This window comes from Diabrotica virgifera, chromosome 6 (assembly GCF_917563875.1).
Source record: "Diabrotica virgifera virgifera chromosome 6, PGI_DIABVI_V3a".
Classification (NCBI taxonomy): domain Eukaryota; kingdom Metazoa; phylum Arthropoda; class Insecta; order Coleoptera; family Chrysomelidae; genus Diabrotica; species Diabrotica virgifera.
In genome coordinates, this window is record NC_065448.1 from 175,418,188 (window position 1) to 175,440,273 (window position 22,086).

At 32.8% G+C, this 22,086-nt stretch overlaps 1 protein-coding gene and 1 long non-coding RNA gene across 5 annotated transcripts in view; one reads left to right on the top strand and one right to left on the bottom strand.

The window, feature by feature from the left end:
• Positions 1 to 22,086, top strand: part of LOC126886435 (paxillin) — a 312,639-nt gene that overhangs the window by 250,299 nt on the left and 40,254 nt on the right. For all 4 annotated transcript variants that reach the window (XM_050653373.1, XM_050653372.1, XM_050653374.1 and 1 more), the window contains 2 exons: positions 1,771 to 1,945; positions 13,750 to 13,891. In XM_050653373.1, the coding sequence (XP_050509330.1) occupies positions 1,771 to 1,945; positions 13,750 to 13,891 (317 nt within the window). The remainder of the gene's footprint in view (positions 1 to 1,770; positions 1,946 to 13,749; positions 13,892 to 22,086) is intronic.
• On the bottom strand, positions 2,518 to 2,832 carry LOC126886440 (uncharacterized). Its single transcript, XR_007698618.1, has 2 exons — positions 2,745 to 2,832; positions 2,518 to 2,659 (listed from the first exon to the last, which is right to left on the bottom strand). It is a non-coding gene; the product is annotated as an uncharacterized LOC126886440 (long non-coding RNA).

Consider the following 22,086-nt stretch of genomic DNA (forward strand, 5'->3'; position numbering starts at 1 on the left):
TTTTGACAAAAGCACTCCACTGACGTCTCGTGATTTAACTGTCAAAATTTAATTCGTGAAAATTGCCCGGCAACAAACTTTCGTACCTAGTGCCGGGCAAAATTTCTCTCTTATGCGAAAATTTTGGGTGATAACTTTTGAAACTATGTGTCTTTTCAGAAATCAAAATAGTGTAATTTACCGTCATCTTTATCAAAGATTATATCACTTCCTGGAACCACCTCTTGTGTTTGATATTTAAAATAAAAATAATCGCCGAATAATACTCTTCGCCAAATAAACCATTCATATCTCTCTTATCACGTCGCAATAATAACATAACACACCAGTCTGGCATTCGTGAACTCAGAATAGAGCTCGCTCTGGTAGATCCCTTATTACTAATGAGCAACAGAACAGCTATATATATATATATATATATATATATATATATATATATATATATATATATATATATATATATATATATATATATAGAGTCGGGTTTGAGGAGTCGTTGACCAATAAGAATTCCTCAGCTACAACCTAGACATGTTTTGCACCACCGCTAGTGGTCTCCAGAACATATACAGCTCCCTCAACAGTTTTGGAATTTTGTCCTATTTTTAGACGAGACCAGAATCTGTTGACATTGTTATAGCCGACGAATTCGTGTTTGGCGAGAGCCAGCAAGAGCTGCACAACTAGCACATGCCCATCCTATACTTCCTTTCGCTGTTGGCAGTGTTATGTTTTTGGCGGTTAATATGGCAGGTGTACGCACGGAATTTGTGGTTATTGACGGGACTCTAACAAGACAAAGGTACATCACACTAATTTTAGAACCTTATGTGAGATTTTGGCGACAGCTCTGGGTAAAATTTTGTATTTATGGATGATAACGCTCGCCCATAGGACTCAAGCTGTTAATGGCCATCTTGAGACAAAATGATTCCCCGTGTTTGGAGTCGCTTGCTATGTCCCCAGACATGAACGCAATTGAACATGCATGGGCAGAGGTGTAACTAGGATGATCCTAAGTGGAGGTTACAACTACTTGATGGCCTCTGGGGGGTATGGAATAGTAATGGTGTTAAGCGTATAGAGCTCAAAGTACATCCAAATGAGGGGGGGTATAACCTCTTCCCCCTGGTTACGCCTATGTGCTATGTGCATGGGATGTACTCTCCAGAGCTGTTGATGCGCGGAGAAAACCTCCTATAACTCATCATTAACTTAAAATTGCCTGTAGAGACTAATAGGAGAACCTGTTACAGGAAATGATTATTAGACTTGTTAGCAATATTAGAGCTCGAATCCAGGCTTGCATCAATTCCCGTGGTATAAATACACGATATTAAAATTGTCAAATATATTTTAATTAGAAGTTAGTTAATTTTTTATTTATTAAAAACAGTATTTCTTTTAAAACAAAAAATATCTGTCAGTGTTATATTTTTTTTATAAATAATCTATAACAGTAATTTGCGAAAATAATTAATAAAAACAAACATTTTGGGTGATGCATAACTTTTGAAACTATGTGTATTTTGGAAAATCAAAATATTGTAATTCACCGTCATCCTTATCAAAGATTATTTCACTTCCTGGAACCACCTCTTGTATTTGATATTTAAAATAAAAATAATCGCAACTTGCTGAATAATACTCTTCACCAAATAAACCATTCATATCTCTCTCTTATCACGTCGCAATAATAACATAACACACGAGTCTGGCATTCGCGAGCGTTTGTTGTTAATAACCGCACCTTTTTCCGTCTTGTTACAGGGAAGTTACGGGAAGGTGCCGCCAAATTCCGGTAACCGGAGTCCGAGCTACGGCCTAAACGCAACTGCTGGTCACAGTGCTTCGTCTACGATGGAGAAACGCCCTTTCAACAACAATTTAGACGAATTAGATTCCTTGCTTCAGGATTTGAGCAATAGTCGACAACATGCTTCAGGTAAGTGTTCAAATTATCAAAAAGCTCATTATAATTCAGTCAATTTGTATTCTACGAACCCCTTAGTGGGAAAGTTTTGGGGCAGTTCCGATTTTTTCATTATATCCGTATTTTGGGCGGCTGAATCCGAATATGAGGTTTGCGGACAAAATTTCGTGACGGAACATTGAAAAAATCACGAAAAATCGAAAAATTTCTGCCTTTTCACGTTTTTTCGCTTAAATCTCGAAAACTAGTAACTCTTAGTAAAAGGTCTGTTAACATAAATTAAAGTACTTAAAATTCTCTACAAATATCACTATCTACTTTTTTTTTCAGACGAATCGTTCCGTCTAGTGTGCAAGTTGAAAATTGCCAATTTTTAACGGTCTCTGCAAAACCCACTTTTTACATTCCAAAACTTTATTTTTTATTAAAATGCTGTCACTTGATCAATTTCTCCTAGCTTTCTGAACAATTAATTAAAAAACAAAGTACTCAAACTTCCTTTTATGGAAATAATAATTAAAAAGAAAACTGAAGTCGAGATTATACAAATTCAGTCTCAAAAGGTAGGACTCAAACACAATAAAACTTAAAATATCGTGATTATTAGTATTCCAAAATTAAAATACAAAATGTTGTATAATAGTATAATATAAAATTATATGAGCCGCTGTCTTTTAGAAGGTCCTGGATCTGTCTCTCCGGTGGCGATGAGTCCCGATACATATTCTGCTTGTTTTGGAAAATAAAAGAGATTGTGTCAGTTCTGAAGGAGAGATGAGGATTGCAAAATAGATTGTGAGATTAAACATACCTTCCGCATTGTGCTGAGATTCTTCGATGTCATCATGTCCTGGCTCAGTGTTTGATTGCTCCAACTTCAGCGTCAGGGGTAGTTCTCCTGGAAAATAAAAGAGTTAGTGAGATGCTGACTTGTGATCATATATCAAGGAGAGACGAGTGAATACGAAATAACTTGTGAGACTTTACATACATCTGTCACTTCCTTCAGTCTCTTCTACGTCTATATCAGAGCTATCTTCCGGGGGCTCAATATTGTCACACAGTCCTTTGCATGATTTGCTAATTGGGGAACAATGGATACCCGCCTTCCTGCATCCACAATTGCGTTGGCAGCCCTTTTACACTTACAAGAAATATAGCGTAGTAGTGAGCTTGGTGTAGGGTCCAAAGTGATTGGCACTGGCACGAGACCCCAAGTAGTTTTTTTCCCAGCCCCACTCACTTGGATTTTTGTTGCTCGTCAGGTTGGCTTGATATAAGAATAACCATTGCTTCACCTGATAGTAAACTCTTTAGTGAATGCTCTCGTGCAGTAGCTTCGGCAGGGGTTAATGAGGCAATTTTGATCTTATGTATTTTTGTATGATGAAGATACGTATTGTCTAAATCTCAAATCGTACAGACTGGTCTCTTTTTTTCTTTCATATAGAGCCACGAGAAACATGTTTCCTTCTGTGGAAAGCTCATCTTCATGTGCATTAGGGTCTTTAAAACAGGGTGCGAGGATATATATCATGATATTTATATTATATATATCGTGATATATATCAATATATCGTGATATATATCAATATATCGTGATATATATCAGTATTTTATTTCGTACTAATTTTTACATAAGAAGGTTAAAAAGCGGCAAGGTGGCAACTGCGTTGACTTGCCTTCTAACAGGAATTCAAATCAATCAAGATCAACCAATTCAAATGAAGAACTTTTATTACAAAAGGAGGAATATGGCTCTAGATTCGCCTCATTTTTTGGCAAACTTACTGGATCATCGTTTTTTGGAAGAAAGACTTACTGCCGAACAAAAAGAACAGGCTTATGAATATTTAAATTCAATCAATACAGATTTTGTTCCGTTTGTAATGGCCCTAACTTCGAAGTCTAAACCATTTACGTCTTTCATGTATGGTCCAAATTTCAAAAAAACATCTCCATTATTATGGTGGAAGTCTGTTCCAATCACTGAATCTGCTTGACCTGAAAAAAACATATTTCTCGAACGAATTAACCAATTACTTACAGCAGTAGCCTCAACGGCAAGCATTGAAAGGTGCTTTTCAAGCTTTGGACTTGTGCATTCCAAATTACGAAATAATTTAGGAACCGACAAGGCTGCTAAACTTGTATTCATGTTTAATATATTTAAACAGTTCTTCATACCAAAAACATGACAATTTGGAATGGATTTGGCCTGAACAATAAACTGAAAGTAGGGAAAATGTAGAGGCAGAATTAAGTCTCGGGTGCTTTACTGGTTTTGATTCAGACACTTCCGATGTTGAACCGTCATCTTCATTAATTTTCTAAATTTTGATTTTGTTTTTTAAATGTTTTAATTTTAAGTTATTTTGGAAAAATAGAAATACCTATATGTTTAAGTTAATGTTTTCAATATTTTTAGTTTAGTTGTTACTTGGATACTCGTATCATTTTGTTTTCTGTTTATGTAACATACTACCATACTACCATACGTTTATATTTTTGTATTATATAAGTAAAAGTAATATTAATATCTTTTATATTGTTACATTCTACATTTAGAGTCTTATTTTGGTCAATTTAGTTTTTCTATTGAAATGTTTTCCAAAACATCATAAATATCATATAAATATCACATTTTGGATATATTATCGGATATATATCATATATATCCGATATTTTGATATTTATATAAATATCATGGATATTTTGTGCCCTGCTTTAAAAACCTCAATGATTGGTTGCAAGTCTGTGTTATTCTGCAGGACTTTAAGAAATTTCAGTTTCCCGTGATTAAACAACGCAGAAGTAGTATCACAACCATTCATCGCATGTAGGAATAAGGTATGGTCCATTTGGATTTTTCAGCAGCCAGATGAGGGTTGTAGCTTTCCTTTTCCTGGTTTCAGAAAAAATACTTTTTTTGTGTTAGGACTACACAGGCATGACATGAACAGAAAGTCGATATCTTTTTCCACTTCTGTCACTCTGTTCATTTGACGGTGCCATCTCAAGAGCTGTTGTGATAATTAGGATATCAGCATCCTCCAGAACTTGTTTTGAATACGATTATGGAGACTTGGTAATAATATGAAAATTTATTTGATTTACATTTTTAGGTATATTTTGAACAATATTAAAAAAGAAGTAATATCTCGATAAAACGTGCCTTCTCGAAAAAATACAAAGAGGCAAAAAATTTTAAAAACACTGTGTTTAACTAATGGTACCACAGTAAAAGTTTAATTGGAACATACACAAACATTTGGGGGGTTTAAAGGAACAAAGCCCCCATAAAATTTTTATGTCAACATATTCAAAAAGAAGCCGCAACTCGATAAAAACTGCCGTATCGAAAAAATACTAAGAGGCAAAAAAGTTCTAGAAATATTCAATTTAACTAAGGGTACCGCAATAATAATTTAATTGGAACGTACACAAAAGTTTGGGGGGGTTTAGGGGAACAAAACCCCCATAAAATTGTTATGGGGTGAACAAATTTCACTATAATTATTTTTTAAGATGTTTCTGCTATAAGAATGCCACATGTCCATTTTCAATAAAAAATCTCTAATAGTTTTCGATATATTCAAAAAAATCGATTTTCATTTGGTAACTTCAAAGGGCTGTAACTTTTTTTATGTGCATATTTGTACTAAGGTAAATTAGGTTCATTCGAACTATTTTTGGTCTCAGAATATGTGATTTAATTTATGACCTATATTTTCGTTACACCCTGTATATCAACCGGCTCCTATTCTTTGGGTTTGCAAGAAATCTATCCTTCGAGACAGTGGATACCATAATTTCTGTGAATGATATTGCAGCAGATTGTGTTCTTTGTGCTCTTCTCAATCGTTATATATGCGCTTGATGCTATCACAAGCCTCGGCAGGGTATTGGTCGAAAACGACAATTAGTCCAGTCGGGTTAGACGAATAACAGGCCTAACCCTGCATTAGGAGCTGCCCCAAATTTTAGTTTTCTAATCTTTAGGGGGGGGGGTCAATAGTAGTGTAAATTTAAAATCTCGACTGAATTGCGCTGTTGCGTTAGCCGCCATATTGATTTTAAACGAGAACCGTTTTTGCTCAATATCTCCGCCATTTTCAACTTTTCGACAAAAGTATAACAACCAAAATTGTTGAAAATGTGATTTTCTATCATTTCTATTCTTACGATTGTTTCGTGCCGTCGATATTTTCCGAGTTATGGCGGAAAATAGTGACAGTTAGAGCATAATTATTGAATTATCTCGTTTATTATTAGTATTACGACAAAAATGTCCCTATACAAAAATAGAGAGAACTAAATTATACACAATTTTAATATCTTTCATTTTTTTGCTATAGTTAATATTTAAGGTAGTACGTATGCGATAATGGCGCGAGCGTAAGACCCGATTGATTTTGTAGCAATTGTTTTTGTTCAATATCTACGCCATTTTCAACTAAAATTGTCCCAAATATGATTTCGTACAATTTCTGTTTAACAATTTTTTTCATGCGGTTGATATTTTCCGAGTTAAGGGGGAAAACAGTAAAAAGTGGTGGGGGAGCATAATTACTAAATTGAATATTGTTTCTGAGCTGCCCCAAATTTTATAATTCTATCCTTTAGTGGAGATCAATAGTAGTGTAAATTTAAAATCTCGACTGAATTCCGCCGTTGCATTAGCCGCCATATTGATTTTAATAGAGAACCGGTGTTGCTTAATATCTCCGATATTTTCAACTTTTTGACAAAAATGATAGGAACTAAAATTTTTGGAGACGCAATTTCCTATAATTTCTTTTCCACAATTTTTTATGCAGAATACGAAACAAAGACACATTGAGAGAGCTAGGCGTTCAAGACGTAGTGAGATGGACAAGAGCGCGACGACGCATGTGGAGAGACCACGTAGATCGGATGGACCCTGAACGTATGGCGCATTGGGCGAAAACACAGAAGCCCAACACCAAGCGACCCATAGGAAGACCCAAAAAACGATGGTACGAGAGTTGGAGCTCCGGATCGCAGCAAAGACTGTAACAGAAGAAACAGGACATAGTCCTATTACAAGAAGAAGAATTTTTTATGCGATCAATATTCTCCGAGTTAAGGGGGAAAATAGTGGAAGCGGAAGGGAAGCATAATTATTGAATTGTCTCATTTATAAAATAAAGAGAATTATATTTTATACAATTTTTGAAACTTCCAATGAAACACCAGCCAAACTAAGTACTTAAAAGACATAAATAATACCTGACACTGACATAGAATATACCCATTTTAACATCATAGCATTTAATAAAATCATTTAATATTTCTACATAAACATTAGGTTTTCAACTTAATAAAATATCCATACACCAAGTTAAGGTCATTGCAATGACTTACATAAATGACAAAAAGATGATAAATAACAACAAATATTATCTCAATCTTTAACTTCAACAAGCTAACATCTTCTGAATATTGAATTTGAGAATTCACAATCAAAATTGATCTTTCTCATTACTTTCTGTTTAATAATTTTTTTTTGTTTTTTAATATAATTTTTTAACTTAACACAGTGTATGTAAGTTGGGCCAATTAGTCTCAAAATCAAGCATGTCATCAATTAATTTAATAGTTGATTAGTACAAACATCTAAGGTACATTTCCTTATCAATTTCATTGTAAAAATTTTCAATTTTCCTTTCAATATGTTTAAAATATTCATGTTTCAACGTCAGCTGTCAACGTCAACGCAGAACAGATAAAAGCAGATTTGAATATCCGACCTTGTCAGTCAGCTGTTGTTACTAGGCCAAGGATGGTCAGGTGATATCGACACCCGGACCATGAAAAAAGTTTATATGTTTTTGTGCAACGTGTATGTGGCCGTTTCTTTCTGTTTTTTTTTTTGCTGTTTGCTGTTGTACGGAGGACTAAGTTAGCATTCAAAATTTAAAAATCAAATGTACATTCCTAAGATGCACTTAAACTATAAACCTACCTATTTGATCTGCCAAAATACATAGTATGTAATACTTTTATTTATATAATTTGATTACCATCAAAATTTCTATCAATATTCACCTAATATATTGTTTTTTTACTCTATGTTTTGTTGTATTTTTTTAATTCTAAATCATTTCATTTCAAAATTAAAATAATTGGATCAATTTTCAAAATATCAAAATATCACAAGTTTAATCCGTTTAGTTTATATAAAAAATGTAATCTTTTTCCACCTTTCAATGTATCCTATCTATTGTCTCTGAACAGCAAGAATATATATGATTGTTTAATGAAATTTATCTGTGAAACTAAAATTAATCTCTAAACTTGTTAATCCTGATAATTTGGTATATTATGTACATATGAAAAAAGAAGAAGAAGAAGAAAAAGATACATAATGGAAAATGTGGTGAGCAACTTGGACAGTCCATAGCGGCCAGCTTTTGAACTGAGTAGAGAGCTGTAGAAGAGTTTGCTATGGAACTCTAAGGACCTCATTGCCTTCCTTATGTATGAACAGAAAACAAAAAAAAAAGTTGTGACTGGCTAAATGACACCCAAGTCAATGCCATAAAAAACAAAAAAAAAAAGAATCCGTTTAGTTAGTCGATCTTCGTAAATAATGACACATAGTGTCGGTGGCTAAGCGGAGAAGGCGAATGAATTCCAATACCAACCGCTCTTATCAGCGATGGTTCGAGTCCCAATAGAAACTTTCTTTTTTTGTTTTTTTAATACATTTTATGATTGTAAGTATATTTATTATATAATTGTATTTTCAGAAAATACGTATTTAGTTAAAAAAAAATTTCGACAATTAATGTTCAGACATCATTTGTGGCTTGTTTAATGTGTTTGTGTGTGTTTTATTCTTTTATTATTTTAATTTTTGGCACTGTTCTAATAGAAATGTTTGAGAAGTAGTAAGTATAAATTAGTTTAATATTTAAACAAAATATAAATAAAAAGTATATTAATTTCGTTTAAATCATATAATAGAAGTATAACTTCTTACGTGCGTACAAAGTACACACACATTCTTTTTTTTTAATTTTGGACCCTGTTGTAGAAAATTTTTCTGCCCCCCTCCCTCGTAGACCCGCCACTGGTTCTCTCGAAAAATTGTAGTAAATCGTAATTGCAACAATTTCAGTCCTTACATATTTTGTCGTAAAGTTGAAAATGGCGGAGATATTGAACAAAAACAATTGCTATAAAATCAATCAGGTCTTACGCTCGCGCCTTTACCGCATACGTACTACCTTAAATATTGATTTTATCAAAAAAATGAAAGAGATCAAAATTGTACAAAATTTAATTCTCTTCATTTTTGTATAAGTTCAAATTTGTTGTAAAACTAATAATACACGAGATAATTCAATAAATCAATAAATTATGCTTTAACTGTCACTATTTTTCCCCATAACTCGGAAAATATCGACCGCACGAAAAAAATTATAATAAATAAAATTATAGAAAATCGCATTTTCAACAATTCCAGTTTCTACACTTTTTGTCTAAAAGTTGAAAATTGCGGAGATATTGAACAAAAACGGTTCTCGTTTAAAATCAAGATGGCGTCTAACGCAACGGTCAAATTCAGTCGAGATTTTAAATTTTTACTAATATTGACCCTAAAGATTAGAAAAATAAAATTTGGGGCAGCTCGTAATGCAAGGTCAAATGCTATCCCGACTGGGCTAAATGGCACTTGATTTGTAGTTTGATTTGACATATGGTACATAACTGCTGCAAATTTCTGCATATGTCTGACTGTGGCGCCATTTGACTCAGTGTAACAAAAAAAAGCTGGAGTATTTCAATGTAACGAGAGGTCCCAAATATAAGTTATTGAACCTCATGGTTAAGGAACTCGCGAAATTGGTATTGTGTTGATATAAGCATGCTATTTAGGGTGGCAGTGAATAAAATTAAGATTGCTATGATGGTAATCAACGTTCTGAAAGGATATGGTACATGAAGAAGAAGAAGAAGAAGTAACAAAATAGTTCTACTGTTAGACATTAGGAGAAATTCATCAAATGACAGCATTCTAATAAAAAATTAAGTTTTAGAATGTACAAAGTGGGTTTTGCAGAGTTTTTGAAATTTTCAACTTGCACTTTAGACCAAACGGTTCGTCTAAAAAAAAAAGTATATAGTGATATTTGTAGAGATTTTTAAGTACCTTAATTTATGTTAACAAACTATTTACTAAAAGTTAATAGTTTTCGAGCTTTTAGCAAAAAAGCGGGAAAGAGCAGAAACTTTTCGCTTTTTTCGCGATTTTTTCAATGTTCCGTCACGAAATTTTGTCCGCAAACCTCATATTCTGATTCAGCAGCCCAAAATACATATATAATAAAAGGAATCAGAACTACCCCAAAACTTTCCTAGTAAAAACACAATTTTATTGAATTATTAATATGAATAGGTAAAACACTATTTTTTTCGTATTCCTTCGTAGTCTTCTTCTTCTTTCTAGTATGATCGATCATGCTAGTGGGCTACTGCCTGTTCATTGCCATCAAGTCTTCCCCGGACGATGATGTCCAGCATTCTCGCCATCGTTTTGGTGGTCTACCCTGTGCTCTTTTACCTACTGAGTTATTCGTTTTTGCGTTTTTAACCAGTCTGCTATCCTCCATTCTCTTTATATGTTTGTTCCAATATCTTCGTCTCTGTCTGACCCACCTTCCTATGATCTATATTACACAGTTTTGTCTCATGTCTTTACTTCTTATTCTGTCACGTAGAATTTTGCCTTATATACTTTTTAGTGTTCTCATTTCAACTGTTCTCATCATTTGTAACGTTCTGTTTGTATCTGGTCTTGTTTCTGCCGCATATGTTATAGGTCTTATTGTTGTTTTATATATTTTGATTTTGATTTCAGTATTTAGATATTTGTTCTTCCATATGATTTCTTTCAGGCATCCCGAGATTCTAGGTGCTTTCATTGTTTGTTCTCTGACCTCTTTTGAGAGATTTCCATAGCTTATTATTTCCGCTCCAAGATATTTGAAGTGATTCACCTGTTCCACAGTTTTGGAGTCAATTTTTAATTTGCATCTTATCGGTTCTTTGGAAATTACTAGGCACTTAGTTTTCTCGGTGTTAAAGAGCATAGTTCGTTAGCTTTAGTATTAAATGCATGCAGTAGCCTTTGGAGATTGTCTTCAGAATCGGCGATAAGGGCAGCATCGTCAGCGTAGCAAACTACTCTAAAGAATGTGATACCCATCTTAAATCCAGCTGTTCTGGGAAGGTTTTCTATTATTTTGTCCATTATTAAATTAAATTAAAGCTACTTCGTAGTCCTTTTTTCGTCAATAGTTCTACTGATGCCATTTAATATGGTAGTACGCTATTCATCATATCGTTAAAGTTCTAAAGTTCTAATAGTCCATGTGGGACGTGTTGAAAAGCAGACTATTTGGTATATTTTTGATCTCTCTCTTTGTCTCCTATAGCGCTATAAATAGCCCAAGTCGGACTTTGGACTCTCCCAGCATCGGCCTTCAATTATCGCTGTTCCTGGCAACTCTTCTCCAGTTATCCACCCTTAATATCTCTTTGGTATCGGTTCTCACTTCGTCTATCCACCTCTTCCTTGGCCTTCCTACTGGGCGACTCCCCAACATATAGTCCAAGAGGCAGCGCTGAAAAATTTCTCTGAATTTTATAGCTAGTTTTTTCAGTTGATTACCGTGATTGTGTAGAGCAACATACTGCGGTGGTAGAACAGGTGGTACTGAGAGCTTGTCAAAGTTGTTTACCTGCGGAGGTAATTAAATCCATGTACTAAGGCTGAAAATCAGTACACACATTCTAAATTGAATATAAATAAAAGTTATTATAGTCGGTCAGCTGTGTGACGGGACAGAGCCGGTCGGTCGGCCCCAATGAATGTACAGGGTTATTCACTATATTTTGACTCCCCTCTAAACTGCTTTATTTACAGAATTAGAACAAAATGTAAAATACAAAAGTTATTCGATTTTTTAATTATGATTTTTTGACATATATCGTACTAGTGACGTCATCCATCTGGGCGTGACGACGTAACCAACTATTTTTTAAAATAAGAATAGGGTCGTGTGCTAGCTCATTTGAAAGGTTATTCAATTCCCTATTAAGTAATATAAACATTAACATGATTGTTTTTGCAGGTTGTCCAAAAAAAAATTTTAATTAAATTAATTGTTTAATTATTAATTCAAAAAAAATTGTTTGGACACCCTGTATAAATAATGATCTTAATGTTTATATCACTGCATAGAGAATTAAATAACCTTTCAAATGAGCTTGCACACAACCCCTATTCTCATTTAAAAAAATATTCGATTGCATCATTACGTCCAGATGTAACGTCCAGTGACGTCACTAGTACCATATATATGTCAAAAAATCATAATTAAAAAATCGAATAACTTTTGTATTTTATATTTTTGTCTAATTCTGTAAATAAAGCAGTTTACGAGGGGGTCAAAATATAGTGAATAACCCTGGACATTCATTGTTCCGACCGACCTGCTCTGTCCCGTCATACAGCTGACCGACTATAATAACTTTTATCTATATTCAATTTAGAATGTGTGTACTGATTTTCAGCCTTAATACAGTTTGTCTAATTTACGTACCGTTGCACGTCATTATCTATGTCAAAGATCTAAGTTGACATTGTTGCCAAATTATAAAAAAATCCTGAATCCATTTTAAATCAAATAGATCACATATTTATTGCAAACTTGGATTATACAACAAAACAAATTAATATTCAATGTAAATAAATAAAAACATTAGAAATATAAAACTAGAATTAACTTATAATCTTACCGTAACGTAAATAATAAAAACAATAAATATAATAAAGCAAATACTTAGAGTAAAGAATAAAAACAAATCTAAAGTGTCAATACCGCAACTGTCAAATAAATGCTACCAATTTATGCCAAAATCTCATCTTCGTTCGATTACAGTCACAGTGTGTTCCGAACAAATGTACTTCATAAACACGCTTTATAATCCATTTATACAAATTAAACGAAACATATTATTGTGTATTTCTTTAAGTTAACATTAATAGAAATCTTCAAATATTATTTCTACGCGTATATAATAAAATATGTCTAGTGACTGTAATTCCAGTGTACTCGGCAAAAGGATTCTAAAAAAGAACACACCTACCGCCTAAATATTTCGTTTTGGTATCATGTGACGTCACGGGCTATGACGCGGATGACGTCATATACGTATCATAAATGGATTTAATTACCTCCGCATGTAAGCAACTTTGACAAGCTGTCAGTACCACCTGTTCTACGTTTCGCTTGACCGACCGCAGTACAATGGTTGTATGTTTCTCTACACAGTCACGGTAATTAACTGTGAAAAAACTAGCTTTAGTAAATTCAGAGAGATTTTTTGGCGCTGCCTCTCCGTCTAATAGTTCCACTAAGCATTCTACTAGGTGTTCCTCCATTGCCAATAAACATTTTTCGTATGAGTCTATTTTTTACTGTGGTAACTTACATAGAAGGATCAATAACTTTTTGAACGTTTTGAGCGAAAAATCCTTAATATATGAAGGAATAACAGAGCAGTTTTTGGCCGAACAGGCCGATGGGAGAACGTGTCAGGGGAAAACCGAGACTCCGGTATCAAGACAACTTAGAATTAGACTTTAGACGATGAATTGTTCTGAGGATTGTTCTCAATAAGGCTTTGGCTCATAACGTGTTGTGAAGCTACTGATAATGGGAGATAAAATGAAATTTTATTGATTTTTTAATATAAAGTTATTGTCTTTTTTGTTTCAGAAAATATGAACGGTAGTCACTATAATGGTGCCATTGCCGATTATGGAGGTCGTAGTTCAGCTAATTATTCTAGACCATCCAGCGCACAAAGTACTCTAAATAGGCCATCTGTAGACAGCTTACTTGATGAGTTAAATTCAGGGTGAGCTTTTTTTATATAATTATATTCTTTGTCTCATAGGCATCTTTCAGTGCGTCACAGTTTTTCGATTTGTTTCTAACGCATTAAATTGTATGTGACAGAAAAAAAGGCACGTCCGTGATTACAGACATTTATAACATTTATTTTAGTTGTCGATAGATGGCGCTATAATTGAAAAAAAAATATTTACGAATTATATAATATATCTACGAATATAATCTGTACAATTTATAAGACTATACAAATCAAAGAAAATACCATTTTATAAATGCAATAAACACAATTGATTTGTTTTTATGCCAAATTGCAAAAAAAATTTGACAAATATCAGATTTAACTAAAATGTCATGTTAGAATAAATGTTATAAATGTGTATTATCACGGACTTATCTTTTTTTCTGACGCACTGAAAAATGCCTATGAAAAGGACCGTACTTCTGCTACTACAAATTGTTACATTCGATGCAATTTTTAAATGACTTATAATATGTGTTAATTTTCTATACTTGTCTCATTTTATAATACACTCACCTGCACAAAATTCCGCCACCCAAAATTTTTGATTAAGTTTGACAATATATGACTTAATTATTTGTACTCCGATTTTCAACATTCTTGCATCAGTTTGTAGGTACCGGGTGTCCCAATAAGAATGGCGCTCGGCCATATCTCAGGACCCGTTTATAGTACAGCTTTGGGAAAAAAAAATTTATAAGAAAAGTTGCCTCGAGAAAAGCCTGGAAATTATTTTCATAATTGTAAGTCCACCGCTAGAGGGCGTAATTGAATATCAAAAATTATAAAATCGAAATTTTACAAAATTTGCCCAATGAAAGGGCACTGGAAATCCGATTATCGTATTTTTCATAAAATTCTGCGCATATTTTATTTCACAAGTTTAAGTCTACCTGTGCAAACAAGACGTGGGGGTGAGTGGGAACCTTGTTATGAAAAAATCGCTGTAAGTCCGGTTCTGCTTAATCGATTTTTGCAAACTTGGTCTTGTTGAAAACAGCTCTTTTTCGTCAATGTAATAGTTATAATTTGGAAACAGCCTATTACGTAATATGTCGGCTAGGAGGCGCTATTTATTTTCTTTTTAGAAATATAGTTTTCTTTGGAAAATATTAAATACAAGTATATATTTTTTCCTGTATTACAAAATTAGACCAAATTAGCAACAGAATACCGAAAACGGCATGTCTATACCTTTTTTCTATCTCGAGATATCTTAAGAAACGTGTAAATTTTAAACATAACTGTTGCTGGCATATAAGTGGAAATATATAGAAGCAAGTAGTGTGCTATGGAAAAAAACAAAGAAACATTTTCCAGATGTCACCGTATATAATAAATCAAAACAAAATATGAACTCTACTACTGGGGTGACGTCTTTGGGGATATTTCATTGCATATATTCTAGCCGCAAGAGTTGCATTTCTTATGCATTCAAAGAATGTGGCTATCATGTCATATGCTTCTTAGTTTGTAAGAATCATCTTGAATTTCATTCATAAATCCCTGTATAAATTTTATATAAAATTTAATAGAAACAAACCGCAACAAACCATCAATGAACAAATTTTTATGTTTTACTGATTTGACACATAATTTGACACATGATGACTTCTTGAAGTTAATACTTCTAATAGTTCTATTTTTTTCCATAGCACACTACTTGTTTCCACTTTGACTTCCTTAACTTAGTTTACCGGTGACAATAACAGTTATGTATTTATCTTAGTTAGGAATAGGATAATTGATATTAAAATATAATGAAGTAAAAATTAAAAATCTGCGTAGAAAATCTGACGTTTTTACATTTTCTACGATTCATCGAGAGAAAAGCAAATGCGCGGAGGCAACAGTTCATAAAAATTTACATATTAACGCTATTTTTTTGGTATTATTTTAAGTATTAAAATTAGTGTAATATTTAAATAAAAATAAAATTAAACTGTTTAAAATATATTTATTTCGTTAAAATCATAATAATAGAAGTATAACTTCTTACTCGCGTACAAAGTACGCGAGAAAGAAGTACACTCTTTTAGAGAAGTAAAGAGTACACTCTTTTTTTGTTATATTTTATAGTGTTATTTGTCTTATTGTTGTTTTGATTCATTATATACGGTGACATCTGGATAATGTTCCTTTGTTTTTTCCATAGCACACTACGTGCTTCTATATATTTCCACTTATATGACAGCAACAGTTATGTTTAAAATTTACACGTTTCTTAAGATATCTCGAGATAGAAAAAAGGTATCGACATGCGGTTTTCGGTATTCTGTTGCTAATTTGGTCTAATTTTGTAATACAGGAAAAAAAATACATACTTGTATTTAATATTTTCCAAAGAAAACTAGATTTCTAAAAAAATAAATAGCGCCTTCTAGCCGGCATATTACGTAATACGCTGTTTCCAAATTTTAACTATTACATTGACGAAAAAGAGCTGTTTTCAACAAGACCAAGTTTGCAAATATCGATTAAGCAGAACCGGACTTACAGCGATTTTTTCATAACAAGGTTCCCACTCACCCCCACCTCTTATTTGCACAGGTAGACTTAAACTTGTGAAATAAAATATGCACAGAATTGTATGAAGAATACGATGATTGGATTTCCAGTGCCCTTTCATTAGGCACATTTTGTAAAATTTCGATTTTTTAATTTTTGATATTCAATTACGCCCTCTAGCGGTGGACTTACAATTATGAAAATAATTTCCAGGCTTTTCTAGGGGTAACTTTTGTTATTAAATTTTTTTTCCCAAAGCTGTAGTATAAACGGTTCCTGAGATATGGCCGAGAGCCATTCTTATTGGGACACCCGGTACATGTATTGATGTCCTTTGTTATTATTCCGGTAACAAAAATATTTTTCATAGATGGCACTATATGGAGGTGAATGGAAGCGTTGTATTTTCTCCTAACTTTAAAAAATTATGTGGAAAAATTGGAGGGCTGATTTTGTTTCATACTCCTTTTGTATTATCCTGGAGGTATCACTGAGGTTTTGAATTATCCGAATATCTCTTTTCTTGTAAGAGCTGTCAATAAAAACACAGCTTTTAAGGTTTATTTAATTAAAACTATCAAAAGCACTAAAATTAAGAACACAAAACAAAATCAACAACAAAACAAAACAATTCTATAGCGAGTATGTCTACCTCTTGCAGCAACGAGTGCTCGCAAACGATGTCGGCATCTAATAATGATGTATTATCCTTGCCTGGGGAATAGCCTCGAATAACCCGATATTCCGCTACCAGGGCCATAACTGTACCAAATTTTCTGGAGGCCTAGGATGACGGCGAATAGCTTTTTTTAATTCATCCCATAAATGCTCGATAGGATTGAGATCTGGGCTGCATGCGGGCCATTCCAATCTTATCAATCCAACCTCTATTTTATGAGTCAATCAGTGTTTTTATTTACAAAAATGGTACAGCTCTTACAAGAAAAGAGATATTGGGATAATTTAAAAAACAAAATTTTAGTGATACCTTCGGGATAATATGACAGGACTATGAAATAAAATCAGCTCTTCCATTTTTCCACAGAATTTTTTAAAGTTAGGAGAAAATACAACGCTTCCACTCACCCCTGTATAAGGCCATGCAAGCAAAATTTTTCTGTTACCGGAATAATACCAAACGATATCAATACATCTACCTACAAACTGGTGCAATAATCTTGAAAATCGGAACACAAATAATAAAGTTATAAATTGTCAAACTTAATCAAAACTTTTGGGTGGCGGAATTTTGTGCCGGTGAGTGTACATTATTATACAGGGTGTTTCATTGGGAAACGGAAATACTTTAATGGTGAATAGAAGTAATCGAGACCGTTCTAGGTATACTAAATTTTTTGCCCTACCGACTTTTATATCCGAGTTACAGGGTGTTTTATCGATTTTGCTCATTTCTTTCCTAAGCCATAACTTTAGAACCACCCTGTATATTTTTTTAATATTTGGTACACATATGTCTCATTCAAAACCCAAACGATCGACATACTAATCACAAGAAAAATCCAGGTCCGGATTAACAAAAAATTATAAAGTAATTATAACCTTAAAAAACACCCTGTATATTGAAATTTTGAAAATATGTTTGCATATTTGAAAAGAGCACAAAAAACTAAGTCTAAGGCTTTGCGACGATTTTTAACTCAACATTAAAAAGCAGGTATTATTAACTTTTAATTATAAATTATTAAAGTTATTGAAGAAAATACTCATTTTAAAATAAATCAATACTTATTTACCACATTGGAAAGACCCAATTATTAATCACAATAAAAATCCAGGTCCGGATTAACAAAAAAACATAAAGTAATTGTGACCTTGAAACAACACCCTGTATATTGACATTTTCAAAATTTGTTTGCGCATTTGAAAAGACCACAAAAATCCGAGTTTATCGGTTCACTTTGATTTTTTGTGCAAAAATTTATTAACTTTAATTTTGAAACTAAATATATTCAAATTTTTAAGAACCCTGAAATTAATAAGCAGGTTTTTAAGGCACTTTTAATAATAAATCGTTCAAGTTAATGAATAAATACTAATTTATTATTTACTGTGTTAGAAGGACTCACTTACTAATCACAATAGGTCCGTATTAACAACAAAATACAAAGTAATTGTGACCTTGAAAAAACACCCTGTATATTGGAATTTTTAAAATACGTTTGCACACCTGAAGAGAGCACGAAAAACTAAGTTTAATGTCCCGCTTTAATTTTATGTGCAGACAATTTAATGCCATTACTTTTGAAATTATATCGAAATTTTTATTGAGTTCCCAGAGTTCTTAAAAATTTCGACATAATTTCAAAATTAAATTCATTAAATTGTCTGGCCAAAAAATTGGAGCGAACTTAGTTTTTTGTGCTCTTTTCATACCTATGTGAAAACGGATTTTGATAATTTCAATATACAGGGTGTTGTTTCAAGGTTACAATTACTTTATATTGTTTTGTTAATCCGGACCTGGATTTTTGTTGTGATTTGTAAATGGGTCGTTCGAATGTCGTAAATAAGTATCGATTATTTTTAAAATTTAATTTATTGTTAAAAGTGCTTTAAAAATCTGCTTTTTAATTTCAGTGTTCTTAAAAGTATCAATATAATTAATTTCAAAATTAAAGTCATTAAATTTCCTTCACAAAAAATTAAAGCAAAACGATAAACTCAGATTTTTGTGGTCTTTTCAAATGTGCAAACAAATTTTGAAAATTTCAGTATACAGGGTGTTGTTGTTTATTTGTTAATCCGGACCTGGATTTCTCTTGTGATTAATAATTGGGTCGTTCCAATGTGGTAAATAACTATTGATTAATTTTAAAATGAGTATTTATTCAATAGCTTTAACAATTTATAATTAAAAGTTAATAATACCCGCTTTTTAATGTCAGAGTTCTTAAAAAATTCAATATAATTTCAAAATTAAAGTCATAAAATTGTCTGGCCGAAAAATTGAAGCAAACGATTAGACTTAGTTTTTTGTGCTCTTTTCAAATATGTAAACAGATTTTCAGAATTTCAATATACAGGGTGTTGTTTTATGGTCACAATTACTTTATAATTTTTTGTTAATCCGGACCTGGATTTTTCTTGTGATTAATATATCGGTCGTTTGGGTTTTGGATGAGACACATGTGTACCAAATATCAAAAAAATATACAGGGTGGTTCTAAAGTTATGGCTTAGGAAAGAAATTGGCAAAATGGATAAAACACCCTGTAACTCGGTTATAAAAGTCGGTAGGGCAAAAAATGTAGTATACCTAGAACCACCTCGGTGACCTTTATTCACAATTAAAGTATTTCCGTTTTCCAATGAAACACCCTGTATAAGCGGTGCTACTGATTACTTTAAAACCTGCGTTTGCAATTGCGAAGAGTTTTCAGACGCTATATGCTTGCCCACCAGCACTAGAGAATACATGAAATTTAAAATAAATTAACTCGCTAACTCTGACAAAAAAAAAATTGAATAACTAATATGAAAGTAACTATAAATCAGTCACAGGGTGTCCCAAAAGTAGGGGAACGGTTGAATATTTCGCGAAATGAACATCGGATCGAAAAAATGAAAAATACGTGTTCAATATTCTTCAAAAATCTATCGAATGACACTAAACACGACCCCACACTCCGCCCCCTGGAGTAAAGTGGGGTATATATGTGGGGTGGGGGGTAACTTTAAAATCTTACATAAAAACCCCCATTTTTCCTTGCAGATTTGGATTCCTTACGTAAAAAAGAAATTTTTTTCGAGAAATTTTTCGAATTGTGACATTTATTCGAAACATTTTTTAGAATTATTGATAGATGGCGCTATAATCGGAAATATGCCATTTGTTATATATTTCTTAGTCCTGTCGCCAGTGGGGGTACAACGGCCTCCTTAATTGAGATGCACTTACCTAAGTTTGTTTTATGTATTTTGACCCGTAGAACACGAATTTTTTGAAGAAAGAAACAAAGAACTTGAGGAGTCACATAGCAGCGATTTCTCGCAAAACAAAACATTTTTTTGTATTTTTTGGGTCATTCTAAGCAAAAAATGTTTTTACGAGTTTTTTCGTAGCATGCATAGTTTTCGACATAAATGCGGTTGAACTTTCAAAAAATCGAAAAATTGCAATTTTTGACCCCGAATAACTTTTGATTCAAAAATAAAATAGCAATTCTACTTACCGCATTTGAAAGTTCAAGTGAAATTATATCGGTTTTGATTATTTTCATTGCTGAAAATTATTTTTTTTTATTGTTAAAAAAGCTATAAACACATAGTGCTTGAATGATGTTTTCAATGCATTTCTCATTTGAAATCGAACGAGTAGGCGCGAAGACAGACAATTTCTACGTAGATTACGTACATTTAAACGCATGCATTGGGCACGGGAAACACTATGTGTTTATAACTTTGTTTAACAATAAAAAAAATTAATTTTTAGCAATGCAAATAATCAAAACCGATAGAATTTGACTTGAACTTTTAAATTCAGTAAGCAAAATTGCTATTTTATTTTTTAATCAAGTTATTCGGGTTCAAAAATTGCACTTTTTCGGTTTTTTGTAAGTTCAACCGCGTTCATCTCGAAAACTATACATCCTACGAAAAAACTTGTAAGAACATTTTTTGCTGAGAGTCACCCAAAAAATACAAAAAATGTTTTGTTTTGCGAAAAATCGCTGTTATGTAATTCCTCAAGTTCTTTGTTTATAACAATCTTATCGACATCCGGATCAACTGTTACCCAAAAAATGCATGTTCTACGGGTTAAAATACATAAAGAAAACTTGGGAAGTCCATCTGAATTAAGGAGGCCGTTGTACCCCCCTGTCGACAGGACTATCTGGATAACTCTGATAATACCATTCTCATTAATATTAGCATTGTGTAGCATTTTATGATTGCATCGTCTTTTAGGGTGTCAAATGCTTTTTCATGATCGAAGACATATTAAATCATAATTTAAAAATAAGTTACCTTTTGACTTTAAAAATAAGTTAAAATAGAAAGATTTAAAGCCTCTCATTAACGGCAAATTAAACGGTTGTCTACTTAAAAACATAACGTATGTCAATTGCCAACAATATCTAATAGAAAATGTCGTAAAACCGTATTGGCTTATTAGCTTTTTGAAACGTGTCTTCTGTCAAATTCGCTGCCAAAAACAAATAACATGTTGATCTGCTGTAAAAATGCTGGCAATGAGATTGTTAAAAGCCTTAAAACTGATTAATTGTGTACAATTCTACAATGACATCAGTCTGTAAACATACATGTATAAATATCAGTATCTAAGTGCATTTCGATATTTTTGCAATGAACACGTACATATGGATTCGATTTCCAGGTATTCGATGCAACAATTTAGTAAATTAGGGATATTTTAGTCTGATAGATAAAATTGAGAGAGATAAAATTGAGAAGTAATCAACAATGTCAGATATGCTGACGACACAGCCATTCTTGCAGAAAATTTACAAGATCTCCAGACCTACCTAAATCTGAAGCTAGGACAAATAATCCCCACAAATAATCCCTGGACAAAAAATCCTCGGACAAAAAATCCCCGGACAAATAATCCCCGGACAAAAAAGCCCCACAAAAAATCCCGGACAAATAATCCACACAAATATTTTTGGACAAAATATACGCACAAAAAT